Below are 17,899 nucleotides of genomic sequence, written 5' to 3'. Positions count from 1 at the left end.
AATATATTTAAAGCTGCAAAATAATTTTTTTGTCCAATTATTAAGATACAGAAAAGAGACATCAATCTAGGCAAGGCAAGGCAAGGCAGCTTTATTTGTATAGCACATTTCAGCAACAAGGCAATTCAAAGTGCTTTACACAAAATCAGTTAAACAGATAAAACACAAGTAAAAACAGTTAAAAATCACAAGCATTAAAAACCTACCGCCAAATCTACCGCCTTGTGAGTTACACTAACGTTAGTTCAGTGACAAATATAACAGAAAGGAAAGAAGAATTGTCAAGCTGAGCAGATGTGGGTGTCATTCATCCATGGTGGGTGAGTAAGCAAACCAAGGGAGGAGACCTTTCTGACTGTCTATGGAGGAGACAGGCCCGTGAACGGCGATGCGCGCTCTCGATAATAAACCTCTGACGCGTTCATCCGGGAACTACTACGAAGAACTCGTTCTCCAACATGGCGGCGTCAGGTGAGGTTTATGAGGGTGAACGATCTGAGTCGGATGGGGTGGATTTTAGCGGATTATACCTTAATGCTTTTGAACATATTAAGTTTTGGGGTTGTTAATGCCTCGTCTTATTGATTGGCGTCGTTGTCCTGCGTGTATAAATCGGTTCCTCGGTTGTTTTGGCCCGGTAAAGGCGTAACTGCTGAAGGAAGGCGAATGAACGAAGCAACGACTTGCACAATCTGAACATTTAGCTAGCTAACCTACAGATTACACGCGGTCTTTCTCTATTAACAATGTTCTTGCCATGTTTGTGTTGTCCGCTTTTAAGTTTTCAAAGTATTATATGTTTAGGATATTGTGTGACATGTTATGAAATGCTGCTAACTACGTGCAGCGCAGGCACATTGTATGTTCGTGGCGGAGCTCACCGTGGCGCTCAGAGCAGATAGGCATCGGGCGCAAGCGCGTGTCGTGGAGGAGGGGTTGGGCCGAGAAGTCCGGGCAGCCCAAGGAGTCGCCCCACGTGTGCAGCCTGGCTCCCTGGTATCGTTGTTTGATGAAACAGGGCATCTGGGCCTGTTAGTTCGCATCCTGAATACTTCCCTGGTAGCTTCACAACTTTGAGCCGTCCCATCCGGCCGGTCAAAGTCTTGCTCCTATGATGGCGCACTTGGATCCTGGCGCTGCGATGTGCACTAGGCCCTAAAACCTAGCCGGCTAAGCAGGGGTACTTTTTCCCGTCAGCACTCCTTTGCTGACTAAGCCCGCATATGCCTACAGACAAAAGCGACCTGTGTAGATAGCAAACAAACAACCTGCGTTTGTATTGTAGCCAGACAGTAAACTCCGTTCGTAGTTTTAGTAAAAGTCAGTAACGTTACTAACAAGTTAACGTTACGGGGCTCTTAGCTTGCTAATGTCACATTAGTGCGGAGCGCTACTAAGCAGTCCGTATATTATTCTTCGGTTTTACAGGGTACAAGCAGTCAAGACCAGCTAAATCTGTTAGTTATAAACAATGACTGAGCATTTTGTACTGGGAAAGAGCTCTTAACGTCTGTGTTTCTTTGTATGTGTGCAGGTTTTGGAACGATGTATGTAAAGAATGTCCTGACAGCTGGGATTTTACAATGAAGCTTACAGCCAGCTTTGTCGCTCCACTTTTTCTGCTTCAGACCAAAACAAACCAGACCTGTTCTATGAGTTGAGCTGTGAAGCCCCAATGGGCAACTGGTTACTGTTTGCATATAGACACTTTGAGGAAGGTTCTCTAATGGATACATAACTCATTGAGTCTTCCTTCAAAATGCAGTCCAGTGGTTTGAACCTGTCAAAATGATTGCATCGTATACTTGGTGCTGATCAAAAGTATGAAAACCTTTTTCTGACAGGTTGGACAGGCAGACCACTCCCTGTTTGTTTATGTTCCAATAGGTAAATAAGTCAGTGGTATTGTTATCACTCACAAATTGCAGTCTACTTATCTGGCTTAGCTGGACAACATTTTACACTACAAATAGTGTTGGTCTACACAGAGATGCAGCTGTCTACGTGAGTAGAGAGAAACACACAAAGTCAGACTGTGAGAAGAATACAGCTCTGTTGTGTGGCATTTCATTGCTTCACGGGCTATATTTTGTAATACTACACTAAGTTGTTAAAATAACAGTTGAAATCTAATACAAGGCAGGAAAGCTATTTAACGTCACTGTTTTGACACTGTAATTATCAGAAATTTACACATTATCTTCAATTTCTTCTGCTATTCCCAAACTCACTGTTTTCTTCAGCCATCTGTATATTTCCAAACAAATAGGTTAAATGTTTCAAATGGTGAATTTTAGAACTTTTAGAAAATGGTGGGGTGGTGGATAATGGCTTTGAAAACTTCCTTGACACACATCAATATAACAAACCCATGGCTTAACATGTTTCTTCCATGGATGACTATACTCTGTGTTCATCTCCTCTCCAGCTAAGAAGAAGAATAAGAAGGGGAAGACCCTTACCTTGACTGACTTCCTGGCAGAGGACAAGGGAGGGAGCAATGCACCCCCCAGCTACCCAGCTAAGTCCACTAGCTGGGCCGATGAGACTGATGAGCTGGAGGGAGATGGTGAGCTCGCACTGAAACACAAAAAAAAGTCTTTACCTAGCAAACCTTGTGTCAGTCTTACATTTTTCCATCTAACAATATTAAGATCAATTTCAACACTCTATTACTCATGTTGTCTCGTAGTTGAGTGTGGAGAAATGGAAAATGCATTGAAGCATGTAGTCACTAAACATAAAATGAGCAACTGTGTTCTTTTGTGTAAATGTGTTGTGGCAGACTGTTACTGGTCTTTTCTTCCCAGGTCTTATTAAGTTTTAGAGCAGTAAAAGAAATGCAGTGGAAATTGTGAACCATGTATACCATTTATTTCTGTTAAAATATCACAACATGGAGTTTCTGCTGACATGAGTGATACTCATTTATTCCTAATGTCTCCTAAGCCCTTACATTTCTAAGATAGCTGTCTGTAACCATGATACATACATTGTTAAATTAATAAAGTAATTAAATACCTTTTTTAGATCATAACTCAATAACATAACAACATAACTCAGTTTATAAAATTTAAATCTTTAGTTTTTGTTCAGATTTATAAAGACATCGGACATGTTAATTTAGCACTTCCCTGTTTTGAAAGGAAGCCCTGACTCTCTTTGGGATGTCCGTTTTGAATTCTAAATGGTGGTTGGGTAGAGTGGACTTTTGCCAATTGCCGATGGGTTTGGAAGTTGTATGGATGTTTGATTGTTTTTCCCACGTTCGTATGTTGTTGATGTTATAAAATAATTATCTATAGAATGAACACCTTGCTGTGCATTTAGAGATGTATCTGGTGGAGTGGCAAATCTGCCCACTGAGCCCCGTTAATTACCACAAGTGATCAGTAAATTTAAATCATTCATTACAAACCAGTTTGCCTTCTCTTTTCCATGGATCTGACACCTGATTGGCTATTCTTTCGGACAGTCACCTTGGCTTCAGGTCAGCCCACACCAGCTACTGTGGACTACATCAGCAAACTTTAATGAGTTTCCCTGGTGCAGAGCCCCTCTTCCAATTTACTAAGCTACGCCTCCAACACGGCAAATAAACTGCCTTTATTACATATACCATTGTCACTAAAGGAAGCAAAGGAATAGCAAAACATTTGACACACTGAGCAACAGAGAGTAGGAGGGAGAGAGAGAAGCCAACTAGGGCCTTCAATACCAGTACCATGAATTTGATAACCGTTCCCAAAAGATACTTTTTTGGATACCAATTTAATAAAACAAAAATAAATTACATTACACATTACGGGACAAATCTTTTTATTTATTTTTCAGCTCCTACTACGTGTGCCCTGTCTCTGTGTGTAAGGTAGAGTTTTTCCCGCCTCCCTCTGCAAAGTGTAATTTCAGACAGCCAATCACAAACATTATTAGATCTGGTTAAAAGCGTGCTGCATGCTTATTGGCTCACTGAAGCTGATAAGATTTACTCTTTAGGGCTCGTCCGTAACCGACTTTTTTTTAGATATATTGATGTTGTATCAAAGGAGATATGGGTTGAGACGTTACTGTTAATCGAGATAGTTTGATGTTGCGTTAAATAACCCATTTCTTCCATAAAGCCGTGCCTGTGTTTGCATCTCTCCTCTCACACTTTTGGGGCAACTCTGCCCCACTTGCTCACTGGCTCTTTTGTAACTTGGAGGGAGACACAGCTCCACATTTGCACAGTTGTACATTGTACACAGTTGTACATTTTGTCAAGCAGTAAAGAAACACCTGTATTTATAACAGTGTTTTTTGCTGGAAATGTTCTGTTGTGGCGGCCGCCCTAGATGCCAAAAACAGTAGTTTCTGGACATAACTTTAACTTCAGCTATATAGAGGGTTTCCGCGGGTTATTAAAAGTTTCTAAAAAAAGTCTAAAATTTAAAAATCTAAATTTTAGGCCTTACAAAGTCTTAAAATTTCTGAAGTACAGGGCTTAAAGTATTCCGGCACCATGCCGGATCTCCGGCGTGCGGCCGTGAGGAAAAATAAATAAATACATTGGGAACTTGCTTCCGGTTTTATAGTCAATTGATTTCACCTGCCAATCATATGAGAGGAACGTATCTAAAGCCCAAGCTGCCTTGACAAAGTTGTCTGTTTGGAATCAGCATGGCCGTTATTTAAACATAATGGCCTTGTCCCAGAGTTTAGACGTCTAGCTATATGAAACGCTAAACAAAGCAAAGTTTTTAATAAATGTACATAAATTAACTAATGTCAACATGGACAAAATCATAAATGTACTAATTTGCTTTTTTGATGATGACCTGGCCAAAGTAACAACAAAACATCTCAAAAGTTTTGTTTTCACAATGATTTCAATATAGGATTATGATATTAATGCAATATGAAAATCTATCTAAAAATCAGTCGCAGGTGTCGCATACACCTAAACCACCCCTGTACCTTTCTGACAACACAAACGCATTACTTCAAGCCTAAAGATGGATTTTGGTGTGATACGTGATCCCACGATTCCCGTGTGATCCGGCTCCCACTTTATTTAATCCAGGGTTTGGGGTCAGCATCAGACCTAATACTGATAATTTACTCCCTCACTATCTACCCCACAGAACAATAACAGCATTATACACTAGTATCAGCTGAACTTAAAGGGCGTGTGACAAAGATTTAAATTTTACTGTAACTATTTGCCACACAATGCCTCAATTTGAATGGTAGATGGCATTTGTTGTAGTGTTTATTGTATGTATTTGAACGTAATTTGACTAATGCATTTTTTTTTCTCCAGTAAAGGAAATAAGCAATGTTGTTCACTAACTGAAGGGAAGCTTTAAGTATTTGTTTGACATTTTGTCTTTTCATCCCTTCAGTCTCGACTTCATGGCACACAGAGGAGGATTCGTTCCGGGCACCGCCCATTGACCGGTCCATCCTGCCCACAGCACCCCGCTCAGCTCGTGAACCCAATGTCGACCGCTCCCGACTGCCCCGCAGCCCACCTTACACGGCTTTCCTGGGCAACCTTCCCTATGATGTCACGGAGGACTCAATCAAAGACTTCTTCCGCGGCTTGGCAGTATGTGTTGCAAGCACACCCACATGCAGCATAGGGCATAGAACACATAGCACTCAATGGTTACAGCTACTGCATGGGAACACAAACTTTAAAACTCAAGTTAAAGTCTCAGTTGCGTACATACATACATTTTATTTTAAATTCAAGCCTGCCTCTGGCTTGTCAAGTCAGAGAGTGGGACTTAAAATGGTCAAAACCTTACAGGTCAACAAATATTAGTGAAATAACGTTGCTGATTTGTCACTAAAGTCCTCACCTGTGCATTTTTTATTTTGGGTTAGTGCAGAAATTAATAACTAACATTCTCTTCTGGCATTTCCTCCATTTTAAAGCACCCATCAATTTTTTTCACTTGCATACTGTGCCTTGTTTCTTATCTTGTACTGGTGAACTGTACAGTGCTGGGCCCAGATCAGTGCATTCTCTGTTGGATATGTAATTCTGTCACTGTCTTTATCACCAGATCAGTGCAGTGCGTCTGCCTCGAGAGCCCAGTAACCCAGAGAGGCTAAAAGGCTTTGGCTATGCTGAATTTGATGATGTGGACTCCCTCTTGAGGGCCCTGAGTCTCAACGAGGAGGTGAGAGGATGTAACAAGCACTTGGTTTTATATTTCTGCAATTTTATTTTAACCACTGGATCTGAACTAACTAAGCGTCTGGGCTGTGCAATTAATTATTTTTTTCCATAATCGAGCAGCCCTAATGAGCATACAATAAAATCTTGGGTTACGATTCATTTATTGGCCTCACTGCACAAAATGACAAAGATCTATAGTTGTACTATGAATGACAGTTTCCTTTTGTCATCGAAATGTATTAGGAAGAATTATTATTTGTACCGTCTTTCTGTTCATGTCAACAGAACCTGGGAAACCGAAGGATCCGTGTGGATATTGCAGACCAGTCTAATGATAAAGGTACATTGCTAACTTTTCTTTGCTTTGAGTTCTTCTGGCCAATATGACTATTTTGTATTGATAAAGTAAATGGGAATATGTACCTCAACCTTTTTATATTCTATAAATAAATGTAAAATCACCTCTTCCTTTTTCTTCACACCTCAGAAAGAGACAATGGTTCTATGGGAGGCCGAGACAGAGGTGGACGGATGTCAGACATGGGTCCTGACAAGACAGACAGTGACTGGAGGGCTCGGCCCAGTTCAGATGCCGACGATGGACCTCCCAAGAGAGAGGAGGCTTTTGGAGAGAGTGAGTCAGAATTGGCTTTTTTTTTTTAAATATATATATATATATATATCAATCACACTTTTATCCCAGTATTTGTGTTGGCAGCAGACAGAAGGGACCTGTTTCTTAGTATCACTGGTGTTAATCCCATCCTAACTAGCATTTAAAACTCATACTACTACACTTTCATGTCCCCAAAAAATAATGCATTTCTTCTTTCCAACCTCTATTTGATGTACAGTCAGAACCCAGTCAGACCAACAGTTCATTAGCACAGGAATTCCATGAGTGAACTTATTCTGTAACAATTCTTGCAGGATCACGGGACCGCTATGAGCCGGATCGTTTCAGAGATGGGCCACGGCGGGACAATGACCGCTATGATGGAGGAAGAGACCGCTTCCGGGATCGCTATGATGACAGGGATCGTAGAGATTTCGATAGAGGAGGTGTGTCATTGTTCCTGTTCTTCAGATCCACCTGGCTATATCAGCAGTTCTTTGGCTTCCTGATCATAAAGTCTTAATCAAGTCATTGGCTTACATGACTACCCGATTGCTCTGCTGCCGCCTTTTTAAATAAACTTGTATACACTTGTTTATGATCTTCCATTTTCACCTCTTAACCTTTTTTCTCTCATGCCATCCTTCTAGGTTTTGACTCTCGTGGTGGTGGGGGAAGTCGTCGTGCCTTTGGCAGTGGCTTCCGTCGTGACTATGATGACAGTCGAGGTAGCAGTGATCGTTATGGGGAACGGGATCGTTATGGCGAACGTGAGGACCGGTACGAAAGACGTACGGATGACAAGCGTGAGGAGAGAGGTGAGAGTGAGTATGAATATACAAATACTACTTTTCATCAGCATTATTTAATAAAGGAGACGTATAATGAAAACATTTTCAGTGCTTGTGCACATCCATTTTTTTGTTGGGCTGCCTAGATCAGAAAACATGGGATTCAGCCATTTAGGTTTGGCTCCCTAAGTCACATACAGGCTTATTAGAATATGCCTCCAACATCCAAGTATCTCCACCCACAGCTTGACTACTACCTTTTTATAAAGGTGTGCCAAATTTTTCTGTCAAGCCAATCGGAGCAGACTGGGCTTTTTGGGTTTTGGTCTTAAAGAGACAGGTGCTAAAACGGAGGGTTTCAGACAGTGGTATATTCAGATAGACAGTATGAGGAAAAAGACTGATTTGTTCTAGTAGAGACCCAAAATATTTAAATACAGGGCTCCAGACTAGGTTTTTTTTTTTTCTTTTACTAGGAGCACTGTAGCCCCTAACTAACAACTTGTAGGGGCACACAATCGCCCATTATAACAGTATTACTTGTACATGCTTTGGTAATAAATAAAAAAAAAAAATACAACCTGCTATTTTATTTTAGTTCAGTCACCTTTAATTGAATGATGATTAACAAAGGCACTTTCAGAAATGTAATTAAAGTATTATTCCTATTGATGTACTATATTACTGCCTTGGCTAATACAGGCTCTCCCTTCCTCCCGTCTTTTTTTTTTTTGTAAATAACAATCATTTAAGGTAATAAAACTTCCATGGAAAGGAGTATCTAACTAGCACCCAGTGTGGGAAATATTTAGTGATGAGGAAGCCAGAGACAGATAAGCTGACGACACTCATACAAGCCCTATTTGTTTTTTTTAACGGGGTAAATAGTTCTATATTAAGCAGCCTATATGTTTTTTATTTATTTATTTTATTTTATAGAAGTGGTCTCCGCTCTCTATCACATCTCTACCTCTCGCCAAGTGAGGGAGCGGTACAGCAGGGTGTAGCAAATGTCGGAGCTGACATTAGCATTGATGTAAAAATGCAAATACATCATTGAATGATTGGGCAATTAAATGATATCCCGCAGTTTTTGTATTGAAATAAAATCCTGTCCTTTTTGTGTGAGATCGAGACAATACTTAGTAAAATTGCGGTTGATTTTGTGACGAGATAAAATACAACACTTCCGAGGTCTTTGAACACAGCTCAGCCATCCGGAAGTGCATACAAGCCGGTTTGAGACAGTAAAAAAAAAAAAAAAGTGTAGGAAAGCTGAACAAAGGTTGCGAAAAACAAATCTCCTGGTCCATTACAACACCTATAAAGAGAGACTTTGCATTTATAATTTGGAATTGAGGAAGGTCCTTCTTCTCTGATATTATCTCTAGAAACAATAATAATTCACATGATTTGTTTGCTACTGCCGATAGGTTAACAAACCCTCCAGTACCAGTAGCATCTGACCTTTTATCTACCAAGGCCTGCAATGACTTCGCATCTTTCTTCAAAGACAAAATTCAGAAGATTAGACAAACAGTCAGTGCCTCCATATCAAGTTCAGCATATGTGTTCAAGAAAAACTAGTTCCAATGTGACAGAATTTCTTATAATCAACCATGAAAACCTGGACGACATTATACAACATCTGAAAACCTCCTCCTGTTGCCTTGATATTCTACCAACGGGTGTTTTCAAAAGTGTTTCGACTTGTTTGGCTTCTGATCTTCTACAGATTGTGAACACGTCTCTTCTGTCAGGAATCTTTCCACAGGCCCTGAAAACTGCAGTAATCAACCCTCTATTAAAAAAGCACAATCTAGACACATCACTAATGAGCAACTATAGGTCGATATCAAACCTTCCGTTTTTAAGTAAAATCATTGAAAAAGCGGTTTTTGTACAACTCAGCCATTTCCTATCACTAAAAAACAGTTTTGATACCTTTCAGTCGGGTTTCCGACCACAGCACTGAGACGGCTCTCGTCAAAGTCTTTAATGACATCCACCTTAATACAGATAGTGGCAAAATTTCAATCTTAGTACTACTTGATCTCAGTGCTGCATTTGACACGGTCGACCACGACATATTACTAGACCGATTGGAAAACTGGGTAGGACTTTCTGGCTCAGTACTAAACTGGTTTGAATCCTACTTACAGAATAGGGATTACTTTGTGTCAATAGGTAATTATACATCTGAGCATACAAATATGACGTGCGGAGTTCCCCAAGGCTCTATTCTGGGGCCTCTTCTGTTTAACATCTACATGCTCCCACTGGCCCAGATTATGGAGAACAACAAAATAAGTTACCATAGTTATGGATACGACACACAAATTTACATAACCTTATCGCCAGGGGACTATAGTCCAGTACAAAAACTGACTAAGTGCATCGAACAAATTAACGGCTGGATGTGCCAGAACTTTCTGAAATTAAATGAAGGAAAAACTGAGGTGGTTGTTTTTGGAGCAAAAGAGGAACGATTAAAAGTATGTGCTCAGCTTCAAACAACAATGTTAAAAACAACAGACAAAGCCAGAAATCTTGGTGTAGTCATGGACTCAGACTTGAACTTTAACAGCCACATTAAGACAATTACAAAGTCAGCCTACTATCATCTTAAGAATATATCAAGAGTTAAAGGACTTATGTGTCAAGGGGACTTGGAAAAACTGGTCCATGCTTTCATCTTCAGTAGACTTGACTACTGTAACGGTGTCTTTACAGGTCTCCCTAAAAAATCAATCGGACAGCTACAGCTGATTCAGAACGCTGCTGCTCGAGTCCTCACTAAGACCAAGAGACTGGGTCACATCACTCCAGTTCTGAAGTCTTTACACTGGCTTCCTGTGTCTCAAAGAATTGATTTCAAAGTACTTTTGCTAGTTTATAAATCACTAGGTTTAGGTCCAAAATACATTTCTGATCTGCTACTACACTATGAACCACCCAGACCTCTCAGGTCATCTGGGACAGGTCTACTTTCTGTCCCCAGAGTCAGAACTAAACAGGGTGAAGCAGCTTTCAGTTTCTATGCTCCTCATATTGGAATAAACTCCCAGAAACCTGTAGATGAGCTGCTACTCTCAGTTCTTTTAAATCAAGGCTGAAGACATTTTCTTTTTGATGCTGCCTTTCTTTAAATGACTGCTCATTTCTTTAAATTTCTTATGCTTCACTGTAACTTTTATTCTTGTGTTTTATGTGTCCTAATGTTTTTATTTTTTGTTTTTAACTGTCTATTCATGTGTTTTATCGGTTTTTAATGCTTATGATTTTTAACTGTTTGTACTTGTGTTTTATCTGTTAAACTGATTTTATGTAAAGCACTTTGAATTGCCCTGTTGCTGAAATGTGCTATACAAATAAAGCTGCCTTGCCTAAACAAAGTGGGATAAAGAGAGGACGGCTTATTTTAGGCTAAATCCTAATCTGCTATTACTACGCAGCATTTTGGAAAAAAATGGATGCTCTTTGGCTGCAAAGCACCACTTGTAAATATTTTATGGACTGCAACATTATGATTTTCCCAAAAACATGGTAACAAAAGCGCTGTACTGCATGTGTGGACGATGAGTGTGACCCCACAAAAGCAAGACACAAGTGTGGATCACAGCGTTTATGTAGTTAACTAATCACTCTCAGCGCCTCTCAAAAGTACTCGCAAAATACGACAATTTGTTCGGAGTCTGGAGCCCTGAAATATTTAAAAAGTGTGAACCTGAAAATGTCAAAGTCTGCTTTAACTGATCCTATCAAATAGGGCTGTTTGAGCTTTGGGGTTGGCTCAACTTCGTTTTAACAGAAAATTTGATGTACCACTAAAAGACTTTTTTTTTTAAAGTCTGCAATTATTGTAAGAGCCTTTCACTCTCTTTTCAGAATCTGTAGTTTAGCGTGTTTATTTTATGTCGAAGAGTATAGTTTGACCGTTCTAACACCATCTTCTGATATTCAAAGCCATGTTACTCAATATTATATTTTTCCTATTCTCACAGCAGGTCCTCAGCAGAGACCTAAGTTGAACCTTAAGCCCCGTAGCGTGCCCAAGGAGGAGGAAGGTGGCAGCGGTGGTGGCGGTGGTGGTACTTCCCCAGCTGCAGCTCCGAGCTCTGGCAGCAGGGCCTCGTCCATCTTTGGTGCAGCAAAGCCGGTTGATACAGCAGCCAAAGAGAGGGAGGTGGAGGAGAGGCTGAAGAAAGAGGAAGAGAGGCTGCAGAGGCAGCTAGAGGAGGACAAAAGCCGGGGACCTGACAGAAAGATGCGAGACAGGTCAGGGGTCAACATGGATGGTCATCATGTAATTTTTGATGAGATGGTGAAAACTCAATGTGTTTTTTGTTTTTTTATATATATATATATATGAATGAGAAATGGAGGAGCAGTTGATGTTTATGCTTAAATATATTTCAGGAACATTGATTTGTGACATAGCGGGATGCTCTGCAGTTACATTGCACTTAAGTTAATGAGACAGACAAAGCAGTAATTTACACTTAAGGAAAATCTAACATCATATAAGGAAATTTGATTGTGTGCAATGAAAAACATGTTTGTGTAGTTTCTTTAAATATTGGCCTATCCTGGCTATTGGCCAATACAGTGACATGACATACAAGAAACTTTGTATCATTACATTATTTTTGGCTAAAATCCAAATACGTAAGTTGGTATCATGTATCATGTTAGCTGGTGAACTAATTTTGCAAGCCAACTAACTTATCAACTCGGATAGTATTTTGCTAGCGGTAACGTTAGTGAGCAAGCAAGCAAAGGTTAGCAGTAACTTAGTAAAACCGTCCTGAGTGGATAAACCGTCCTGAGTGGAAATTATAATATAGGAAACCAAGAAAGTAGGGCTGTCCTAAATACCCTTTTTTTTGTGGTTCCAAGCTTCTTTACTAATGAATAGCAAACATTCAAAGCTTCTGATACGGACTCAGCCAGCTATTGCTACACCTCACCAAGAGTAGTATTTCTAGCTTCATTAAGTTGGGCGTTGCCGTATAACCATACAATAAGCTTTTTTCTATTGTTTTCAGGGACCCAAGCTGGCGCAATGAAGAACCTCATACTGAGCGATCTCGCACAGGAAGCGAGTCTTCACAGCAAGGAAGTTCTTCTGGAAGAGGTGAGATACCTCTGCATTCAGTTTTGATAGAGCTTGCCTTCAGGAATCTGGTTTCACCCTATACACTTGGTAGTCTGTTGGAAATAATAAATAATTATAAAGTCTGTTAGATGAAATTTTTGGTTTTTAGTACATTTTAGACTTTGTATTGTTTAAAAAAATGCTGCCTTCAACTTGAAGTTAGTTATTATAGTTTCAGTGTACTTAAAACAAAACATCCCGGACAAACTAAAAATGGTCAATTGGTAAAAGTGATATGAAACCATTAGAAACAATGTGCTGCTCTTTTTATCTACCAGGCTCCCGGTGTCGAGATAGCGAGCGCTCTGGGGAGAATGAGGTTTTCAGTGGGAGAGAAGGTGAGCCCTCCTCCCCCGGGGCTTCCCCGCAGCCCCCCCCTAGCAGCTCCTCCAAGGAGCCGCTGAAGGTGATGCCTGCACCTCCTCCTAAGGAGAATGTCTGGGCCAAGAGAAGTGCAGCCAGCACAGGCTCTAGCGAGGGTGATGGACGACCTCCAGTCTCTCCTGTTTCCCCAAGTGGTTCAGCTCCTCCCAAGCTCCGGTGAGAACTCAAGGGAAACGTTTGGGGGGGGGGGGGTTCTATTAGCACTTTTGACTGCACCAAGTGGAACCATGGCGCATAGATTTGCGTTTTCATTACAAGTTTTAGTGCTACAAGTTGTAAGTGAAGTGAATTTCCCTATTGTGCGATGAATAAAGTATTATGAAGTAAAGAGTTATGCCCAAGATTGACCATCTCCAGAGTTGTGGTGACATCTTGCCGGACTAGAGAGAAAGACGTTTTTAAAAGTCTCTGTGTTCAGCTCAAAGTACTTTTTTGTAGCTTCCAGCTGAACCTTAGTGGTTTGAAGTTTAGTTTAGATTATTATTGTGAAGAATGTATAGGAAAGGAAATGTGTTTATCCACTTTCACCACATTTTACATCCGCTCTTTTGACAACTACAGCCATGGATCAGCCGGCTGCATGCGTGATGCTTGACGAGGCTTACCAGCTTCTGAATGGCTTCCAAAAGAACTACATATTTGTAAATGCGAGTATATTTTCTACCAGGGGTTTCAGGTGACCTCCGTGCTGCTGAAACCGCACCTTTTGCCAGACAAGCTCCAGAGAGCCGGCAATGACAGCAGGCGAGTGGGTTCCACATTTGTGTAGAGCACTGCAACAAAAACAACGCATTGCAGACTCAAGATACACTCTTAGTGGTTTGTGTGACATTAGAATGTTGAAAAATATATAAATGAGAAGTCAATCCGTGCTACTGGCAAAGCGGGCAGCCCTGTTGAAATGGAAATGCAAATCCTTGTCGTATTGAGCTGACACACCAAGTCAAGCCGTGTGTGTATGGAAAAAACACTACACTGCATGTTAGGAGGACTTTCAGGAATGCGCTGCTCAGGAACAGCCATTTTAAAACCTTTCACACCCCAAATTAGCAATCAAAAGGCTTGTAGAAAAGTTTTTAAAAAAATTATACATTTTCCTGACTGTTCCTACTTTCTCTTTAGGTCCCCAAGTTCTGCAGATGAAAGAGGATCTGAAAAAGGTAAGGCCATTCTGATGAGTGGGGGATTTTACACAAACCCAACTTCAACGTGTAGACTGAATACAATTGAATACACCACGTCAACTATAAAAGAAATAGACTCAAGTTGGCAGCCACTCTTAGAGCCCTACTACTGGTAAGGCAAAAACTGCGAAGTCTCGGACCAGTGGGAAAGCCAGGTTGTTAACTTAAAAACAAAAAACACACATACATATACACACCAGGTTGTTAGTTTATCTCAGCAAGACATTTTTAGCTGAGATGGGCAGCATAACACTGCAGTGTTGATACTGTATAAATTAGCCTCAGCTAGCCATCTTTTGTTCGTCAGCTCATAGCTTAAACCCAATGATATTCAGCCTTCATACATGTTTTTAACATTGTTGAAACAGTACAACTTCATCAAGACTGGCTCATGCACACAACAAGGTGCAAGAGCATCTGTTATCCTTACATTTCACACAACTTTGTTCCTGTATCATGGTGGACATATTTGGCAAAGTGAGTCTCTGACAGGAGCAGGTCATGAACTCATCTTTCTGCTGAGTTTATTTATAACAAGGGGAGCACTGAAATATGTCTCACATTATTAATGTGTACAGTAATCCCTCGTTTATCGCGGGGGTTACGTTCCGAAAATGACCCGCGATAAGTGAAATCCGCGAAATAGAAAAAAAAATTTTTTTTTACAATTAGCAACTATTACATGTATACAAATACAGTGACTCACGTGTAGGCCGTTTCACTGCTCTTCAGACTGGGCCGCTGCATCCTGACTGCGCTCTGCAGTGTTCTCTTCTTCTGACGTTTGTATCCAGGGTTATGTTTTTTTTTCCTGCAGTCATTAATCCACAGAGCTAATGCCGTCTCCATCCGTACCATGGTCTTGTTGCGAACAGTTACAACCCTTTTTGCATTCGTATTAAAATTACAAGAAGCGGGAGTGAGTTTTTAGCGAATCAGAATGCAGAGCACAATGCACCAAAAAAAAAAAATGCATTATGAAAATCCGCGAAATAGCGAATCCGCGATAAGTGAACCGCGAAGTGGCGAGGGATCACTGTATTGGTATACAAATCATCAAAGTGACCTATATGGTGCAGAATAATATGCACATGCAACACAATTCTGACTTGGAAAAATATTAGGCTCAAGCTATCTAGCTGATTGTGAAAACATTGAATACCTAATTCATTGTTTGCAGTGCTGTATCAGGATAAGACCTTTTCATGTTTCTATTTTTATTTGTTTTGTGAAATTTTAAGTAAATTTAAATGAAATGAGTTACACTGTACAAGCTCAGCTTGCATTCAAGCAGTTGTACACCTCTCATTTGGTCCTATATCGGTGACAAATACTATATTTCACCCCAGTGGCTTTTTATGCTGCAGTGTGTTGAGTGTAGTCTACTGTATACAGTCCAACAACCTCCCTTCTCTCAACTGTCTGGCATCTCCTTTAAGATGAGAACAAGGCTGACGGTGTGCGTCGGGACCGGGGGCCCCCACGGGCACGAGGGGGGCCAGCAGGGCCTGGAGCAGGGCGGGGCAGAGGAGAGGGGCCCAACAGAGACCGAAGAAAGGAGGCAGACAGGTCAGCCATCCAAAGCTAGCCACTCCAAAGTTCTCAATCAGACAAGGAGGACATTTACTGGGCATCTGTAAAGAATGGCCTATGCTCAGTTACACAACTGGTGATGCATTCATTGTTCCTAGTGTAGTGGTCAATGGAACACAAGAACACCAGGATTTACGGTGTGTACATTAAAAGGTTTACCTTTCTACTTGCATGGGAATTTATCCATTTAAGCGCTAAAACATCAACAGTACAACATAAATTTGGCCTGAAATTTGGGACCGTTCTGAATTTTGAGTCCTTTTTTCTGAACATGAGAACTGAGCACGGTGTGTGAACTAAGTGCCAAGCAGCATGTAGATGCAAGTTGTCAGATGATACAGATGAGCAAAATGTGTGCTCCTTTTTTAGTTGTGTGTTTTGAGGATTCACAGCGAGGGTCAACTTTCCAGCACCGAGGTTTACCAATAAATTTTAACCTCAGTGTTCGCTCTGATTGTAGAAAGGATAACAGAAGAGACCGAGACTCCAGACCACTCCCAGAGCCAAAGAAATTTGAAGAAACCCCAATCCCCGTAAGTCCTTCACTGCCAAGGATTAGTCCGACATTGACGTCCCCTAAATTATTCTTCATAAAGGGGTTTCCCTAAAGCCTGAAGTTTTTACCAGTGCTCCCCAATACCTTTTGTTATAGGTTTTAAAACATCCTTTTTTTTCTTCTTTTTTTTTTTACAGCAATAAACCGCCCTTCATCAGTCATGAAATTATTGTCCCTAATGTTTCATCTTCCTTTTGAGTGTTGAAATCTTCTTTTATGCACTCATTTGTTAAGCATCCAAGGCTAACTGTACTGATCCGAGTTCTGTTTTGTTTTGCCTTCAGAAGTTCAGCTCAGCCAGTAAGTACGCCGCTTTGCTAATGGACGGAGACGACGCAGAGGACGTAGAATAGAGAGAAAATAAGACAAGGCCTGAAAGCGCAAGAAGAGGACAAAAACGACAGCAGAATAAAAAATAATCTCACATAGCTTATGAAAAGAAACTCCTCACATGAAAGAGGCTCCTGGGAGGACATCACTTCCTCCTTCCTTTCCTGCAAAACTGTCCTTTTACTTTCAAACACACACCGATCCTCCCTCCCCTTCAGGACTATTCACCTTCTTAAGGATAGTCGCATACTGGACTTGTTTTAATTGGGAAACGATGAGTAGCTGACACATGGAAAAGTGATGGATAACATTGAATTAATTGTAATAAATAAATGGAAAAAGTGGGGAAAAATGAATTTGTATATTTGTGGATCATAAGTATGGTGAGGTTGACAGAAGATGTTTAGTGTAACCAGTGTTTAACTGGCTTACTTACATTGACATCATTTCCAAATTAAATGCATAACTAGTCATTAGAAGCGATTTTTATTAGTAAATAATTTGGTATTGTGGAATCATTTTAAATCAAATTTATTCATGAGAATTTGTCACAAATCCTGTCTTCCAATACTAAGAGTCATGAATGTTGAGACTGGTTACAAAGATTTGTCGTGTGCACTATTCAACAAAGCACTGATTTAATTTTTTGGGTTCACAGTATTTCAAGAGAGGACCGTAATAGAAAATAGTATTGAAGGAGTGATTTGTATGTCAAAAGGACAACGGACGCTACACGATTCTCACTCCTAGAGAATTTTTCAAGTGCCATTACTATTATCCCCAATCATTGTACCAATGTCTCTCTATTGCTACACCTGATGAAGTACTCAAATCAATTAAAGGCTTATAGTGGTTGTTTCCAGTCGTCTTAAAGAGTCTCCACAGCTGTCTATATCACTCACTCTTCCTGAAGTGAGTAATACAAATATTTGGGGAAACTGAAGTTGCTTATAGCAGGATGTGAGAATTTCCATGGGATTACATTAACCTGTCATCCAGTTTGCAAAAACAATTGTAGTCCTAATGTGCATTAAAATAGTATGTAAAGTGTATTTATGTATGCATTACTATAGGGATTCAAGCCAAAAATTTATAAAAAAACAAAATGACACATTTAA

The 17,899-nt window shown here is 40.4% G+C and overlaps 1 protein-coding gene across 7 annotated transcripts; it reads left to right on the top strand.

Annotated features, from left to right (window-relative positions):
* The first annotated feature begins 373 nt into the window (after nt 1-373).
* On the top strand, nt 374-17,654 carry eif4ba (eukaryotic translation initiation factor 4Ba). Of its 7 annotated transcripts, none has more exons than XM_032513565.1 (15): nt 374-471; nt 2,429-2,569; nt 5,385-5,590; nt 6,054-6,170; nt 6,455-6,509; nt 6,657-6,803; nt 7,100-7,231; nt 7,436-7,603; nt 11,584-11,854; nt 12,625-12,713; nt 13,013-13,274; nt 14,241-14,278; nt 15,742-15,871; nt 16,356-16,428; nt 16,736-17,654. In XM_032513565.1, the coding sequence occupies exons 1-15, from the start codon at nt 459-461 to the stop codon at nt 16,802-16,804; spliced, it is 1,911 nt and encodes a 636-aa protein (XP_032369456.1). In that variant the 5' UTR covers nt 374-458; the 3' UTR covers nt 16,805-17,654. The 7 variants fall into 7 exon arrangements, with proteins under 7 accessions (XP_032369456.1, XP_032369454.1, XP_032369455.1 ...); XM_032513563.1 differs by having other exon boundaries at nt 7,436-7,609; XM_032513564.1 differs by having other exon boundaries at nt 375-471; nt 11,581-11,854.
* Nucleotides 17,655-17,899: the final 245 nt, after the last annotated feature.

The sequence above is a fragment of the Etheostoma spectabile genome, chromosome 4, assembly GCF_008692095.1.
Source record: "Etheostoma spectabile isolate EspeVRDwgs_2016 chromosome 4, UIUC_Espe_1.0, whole genome shotgun sequence".
Lineage (NCBI taxonomy): Eukaryota > Metazoa > Chordata > Actinopteri > Perciformes > Percidae > Etheostoma > Etheostoma spectabile.
Note: the sequence above shows the minus strand (reverse complement) of the source record. Positions and strands in the feature narration are given on the sequence as shown.

Coding starts and splice junctions, on each gene's coding strand:
- eif4ba (XM_032513561.1), top strand. Junction 6,510..6,656: donor AGACCAGTCTAATGATAAAG/GTACATTGCTAA, acceptor TTCACACCTCAG/AAAGAGACAATGGTTCTATG. Junction 14,279..15,741: donor TGAAAGAGGATCTGAAAAAG/GTAAGGCCATTC, acceptor ATCTCCTTTAAG/ATGAGAACAAGGCTGACGGT.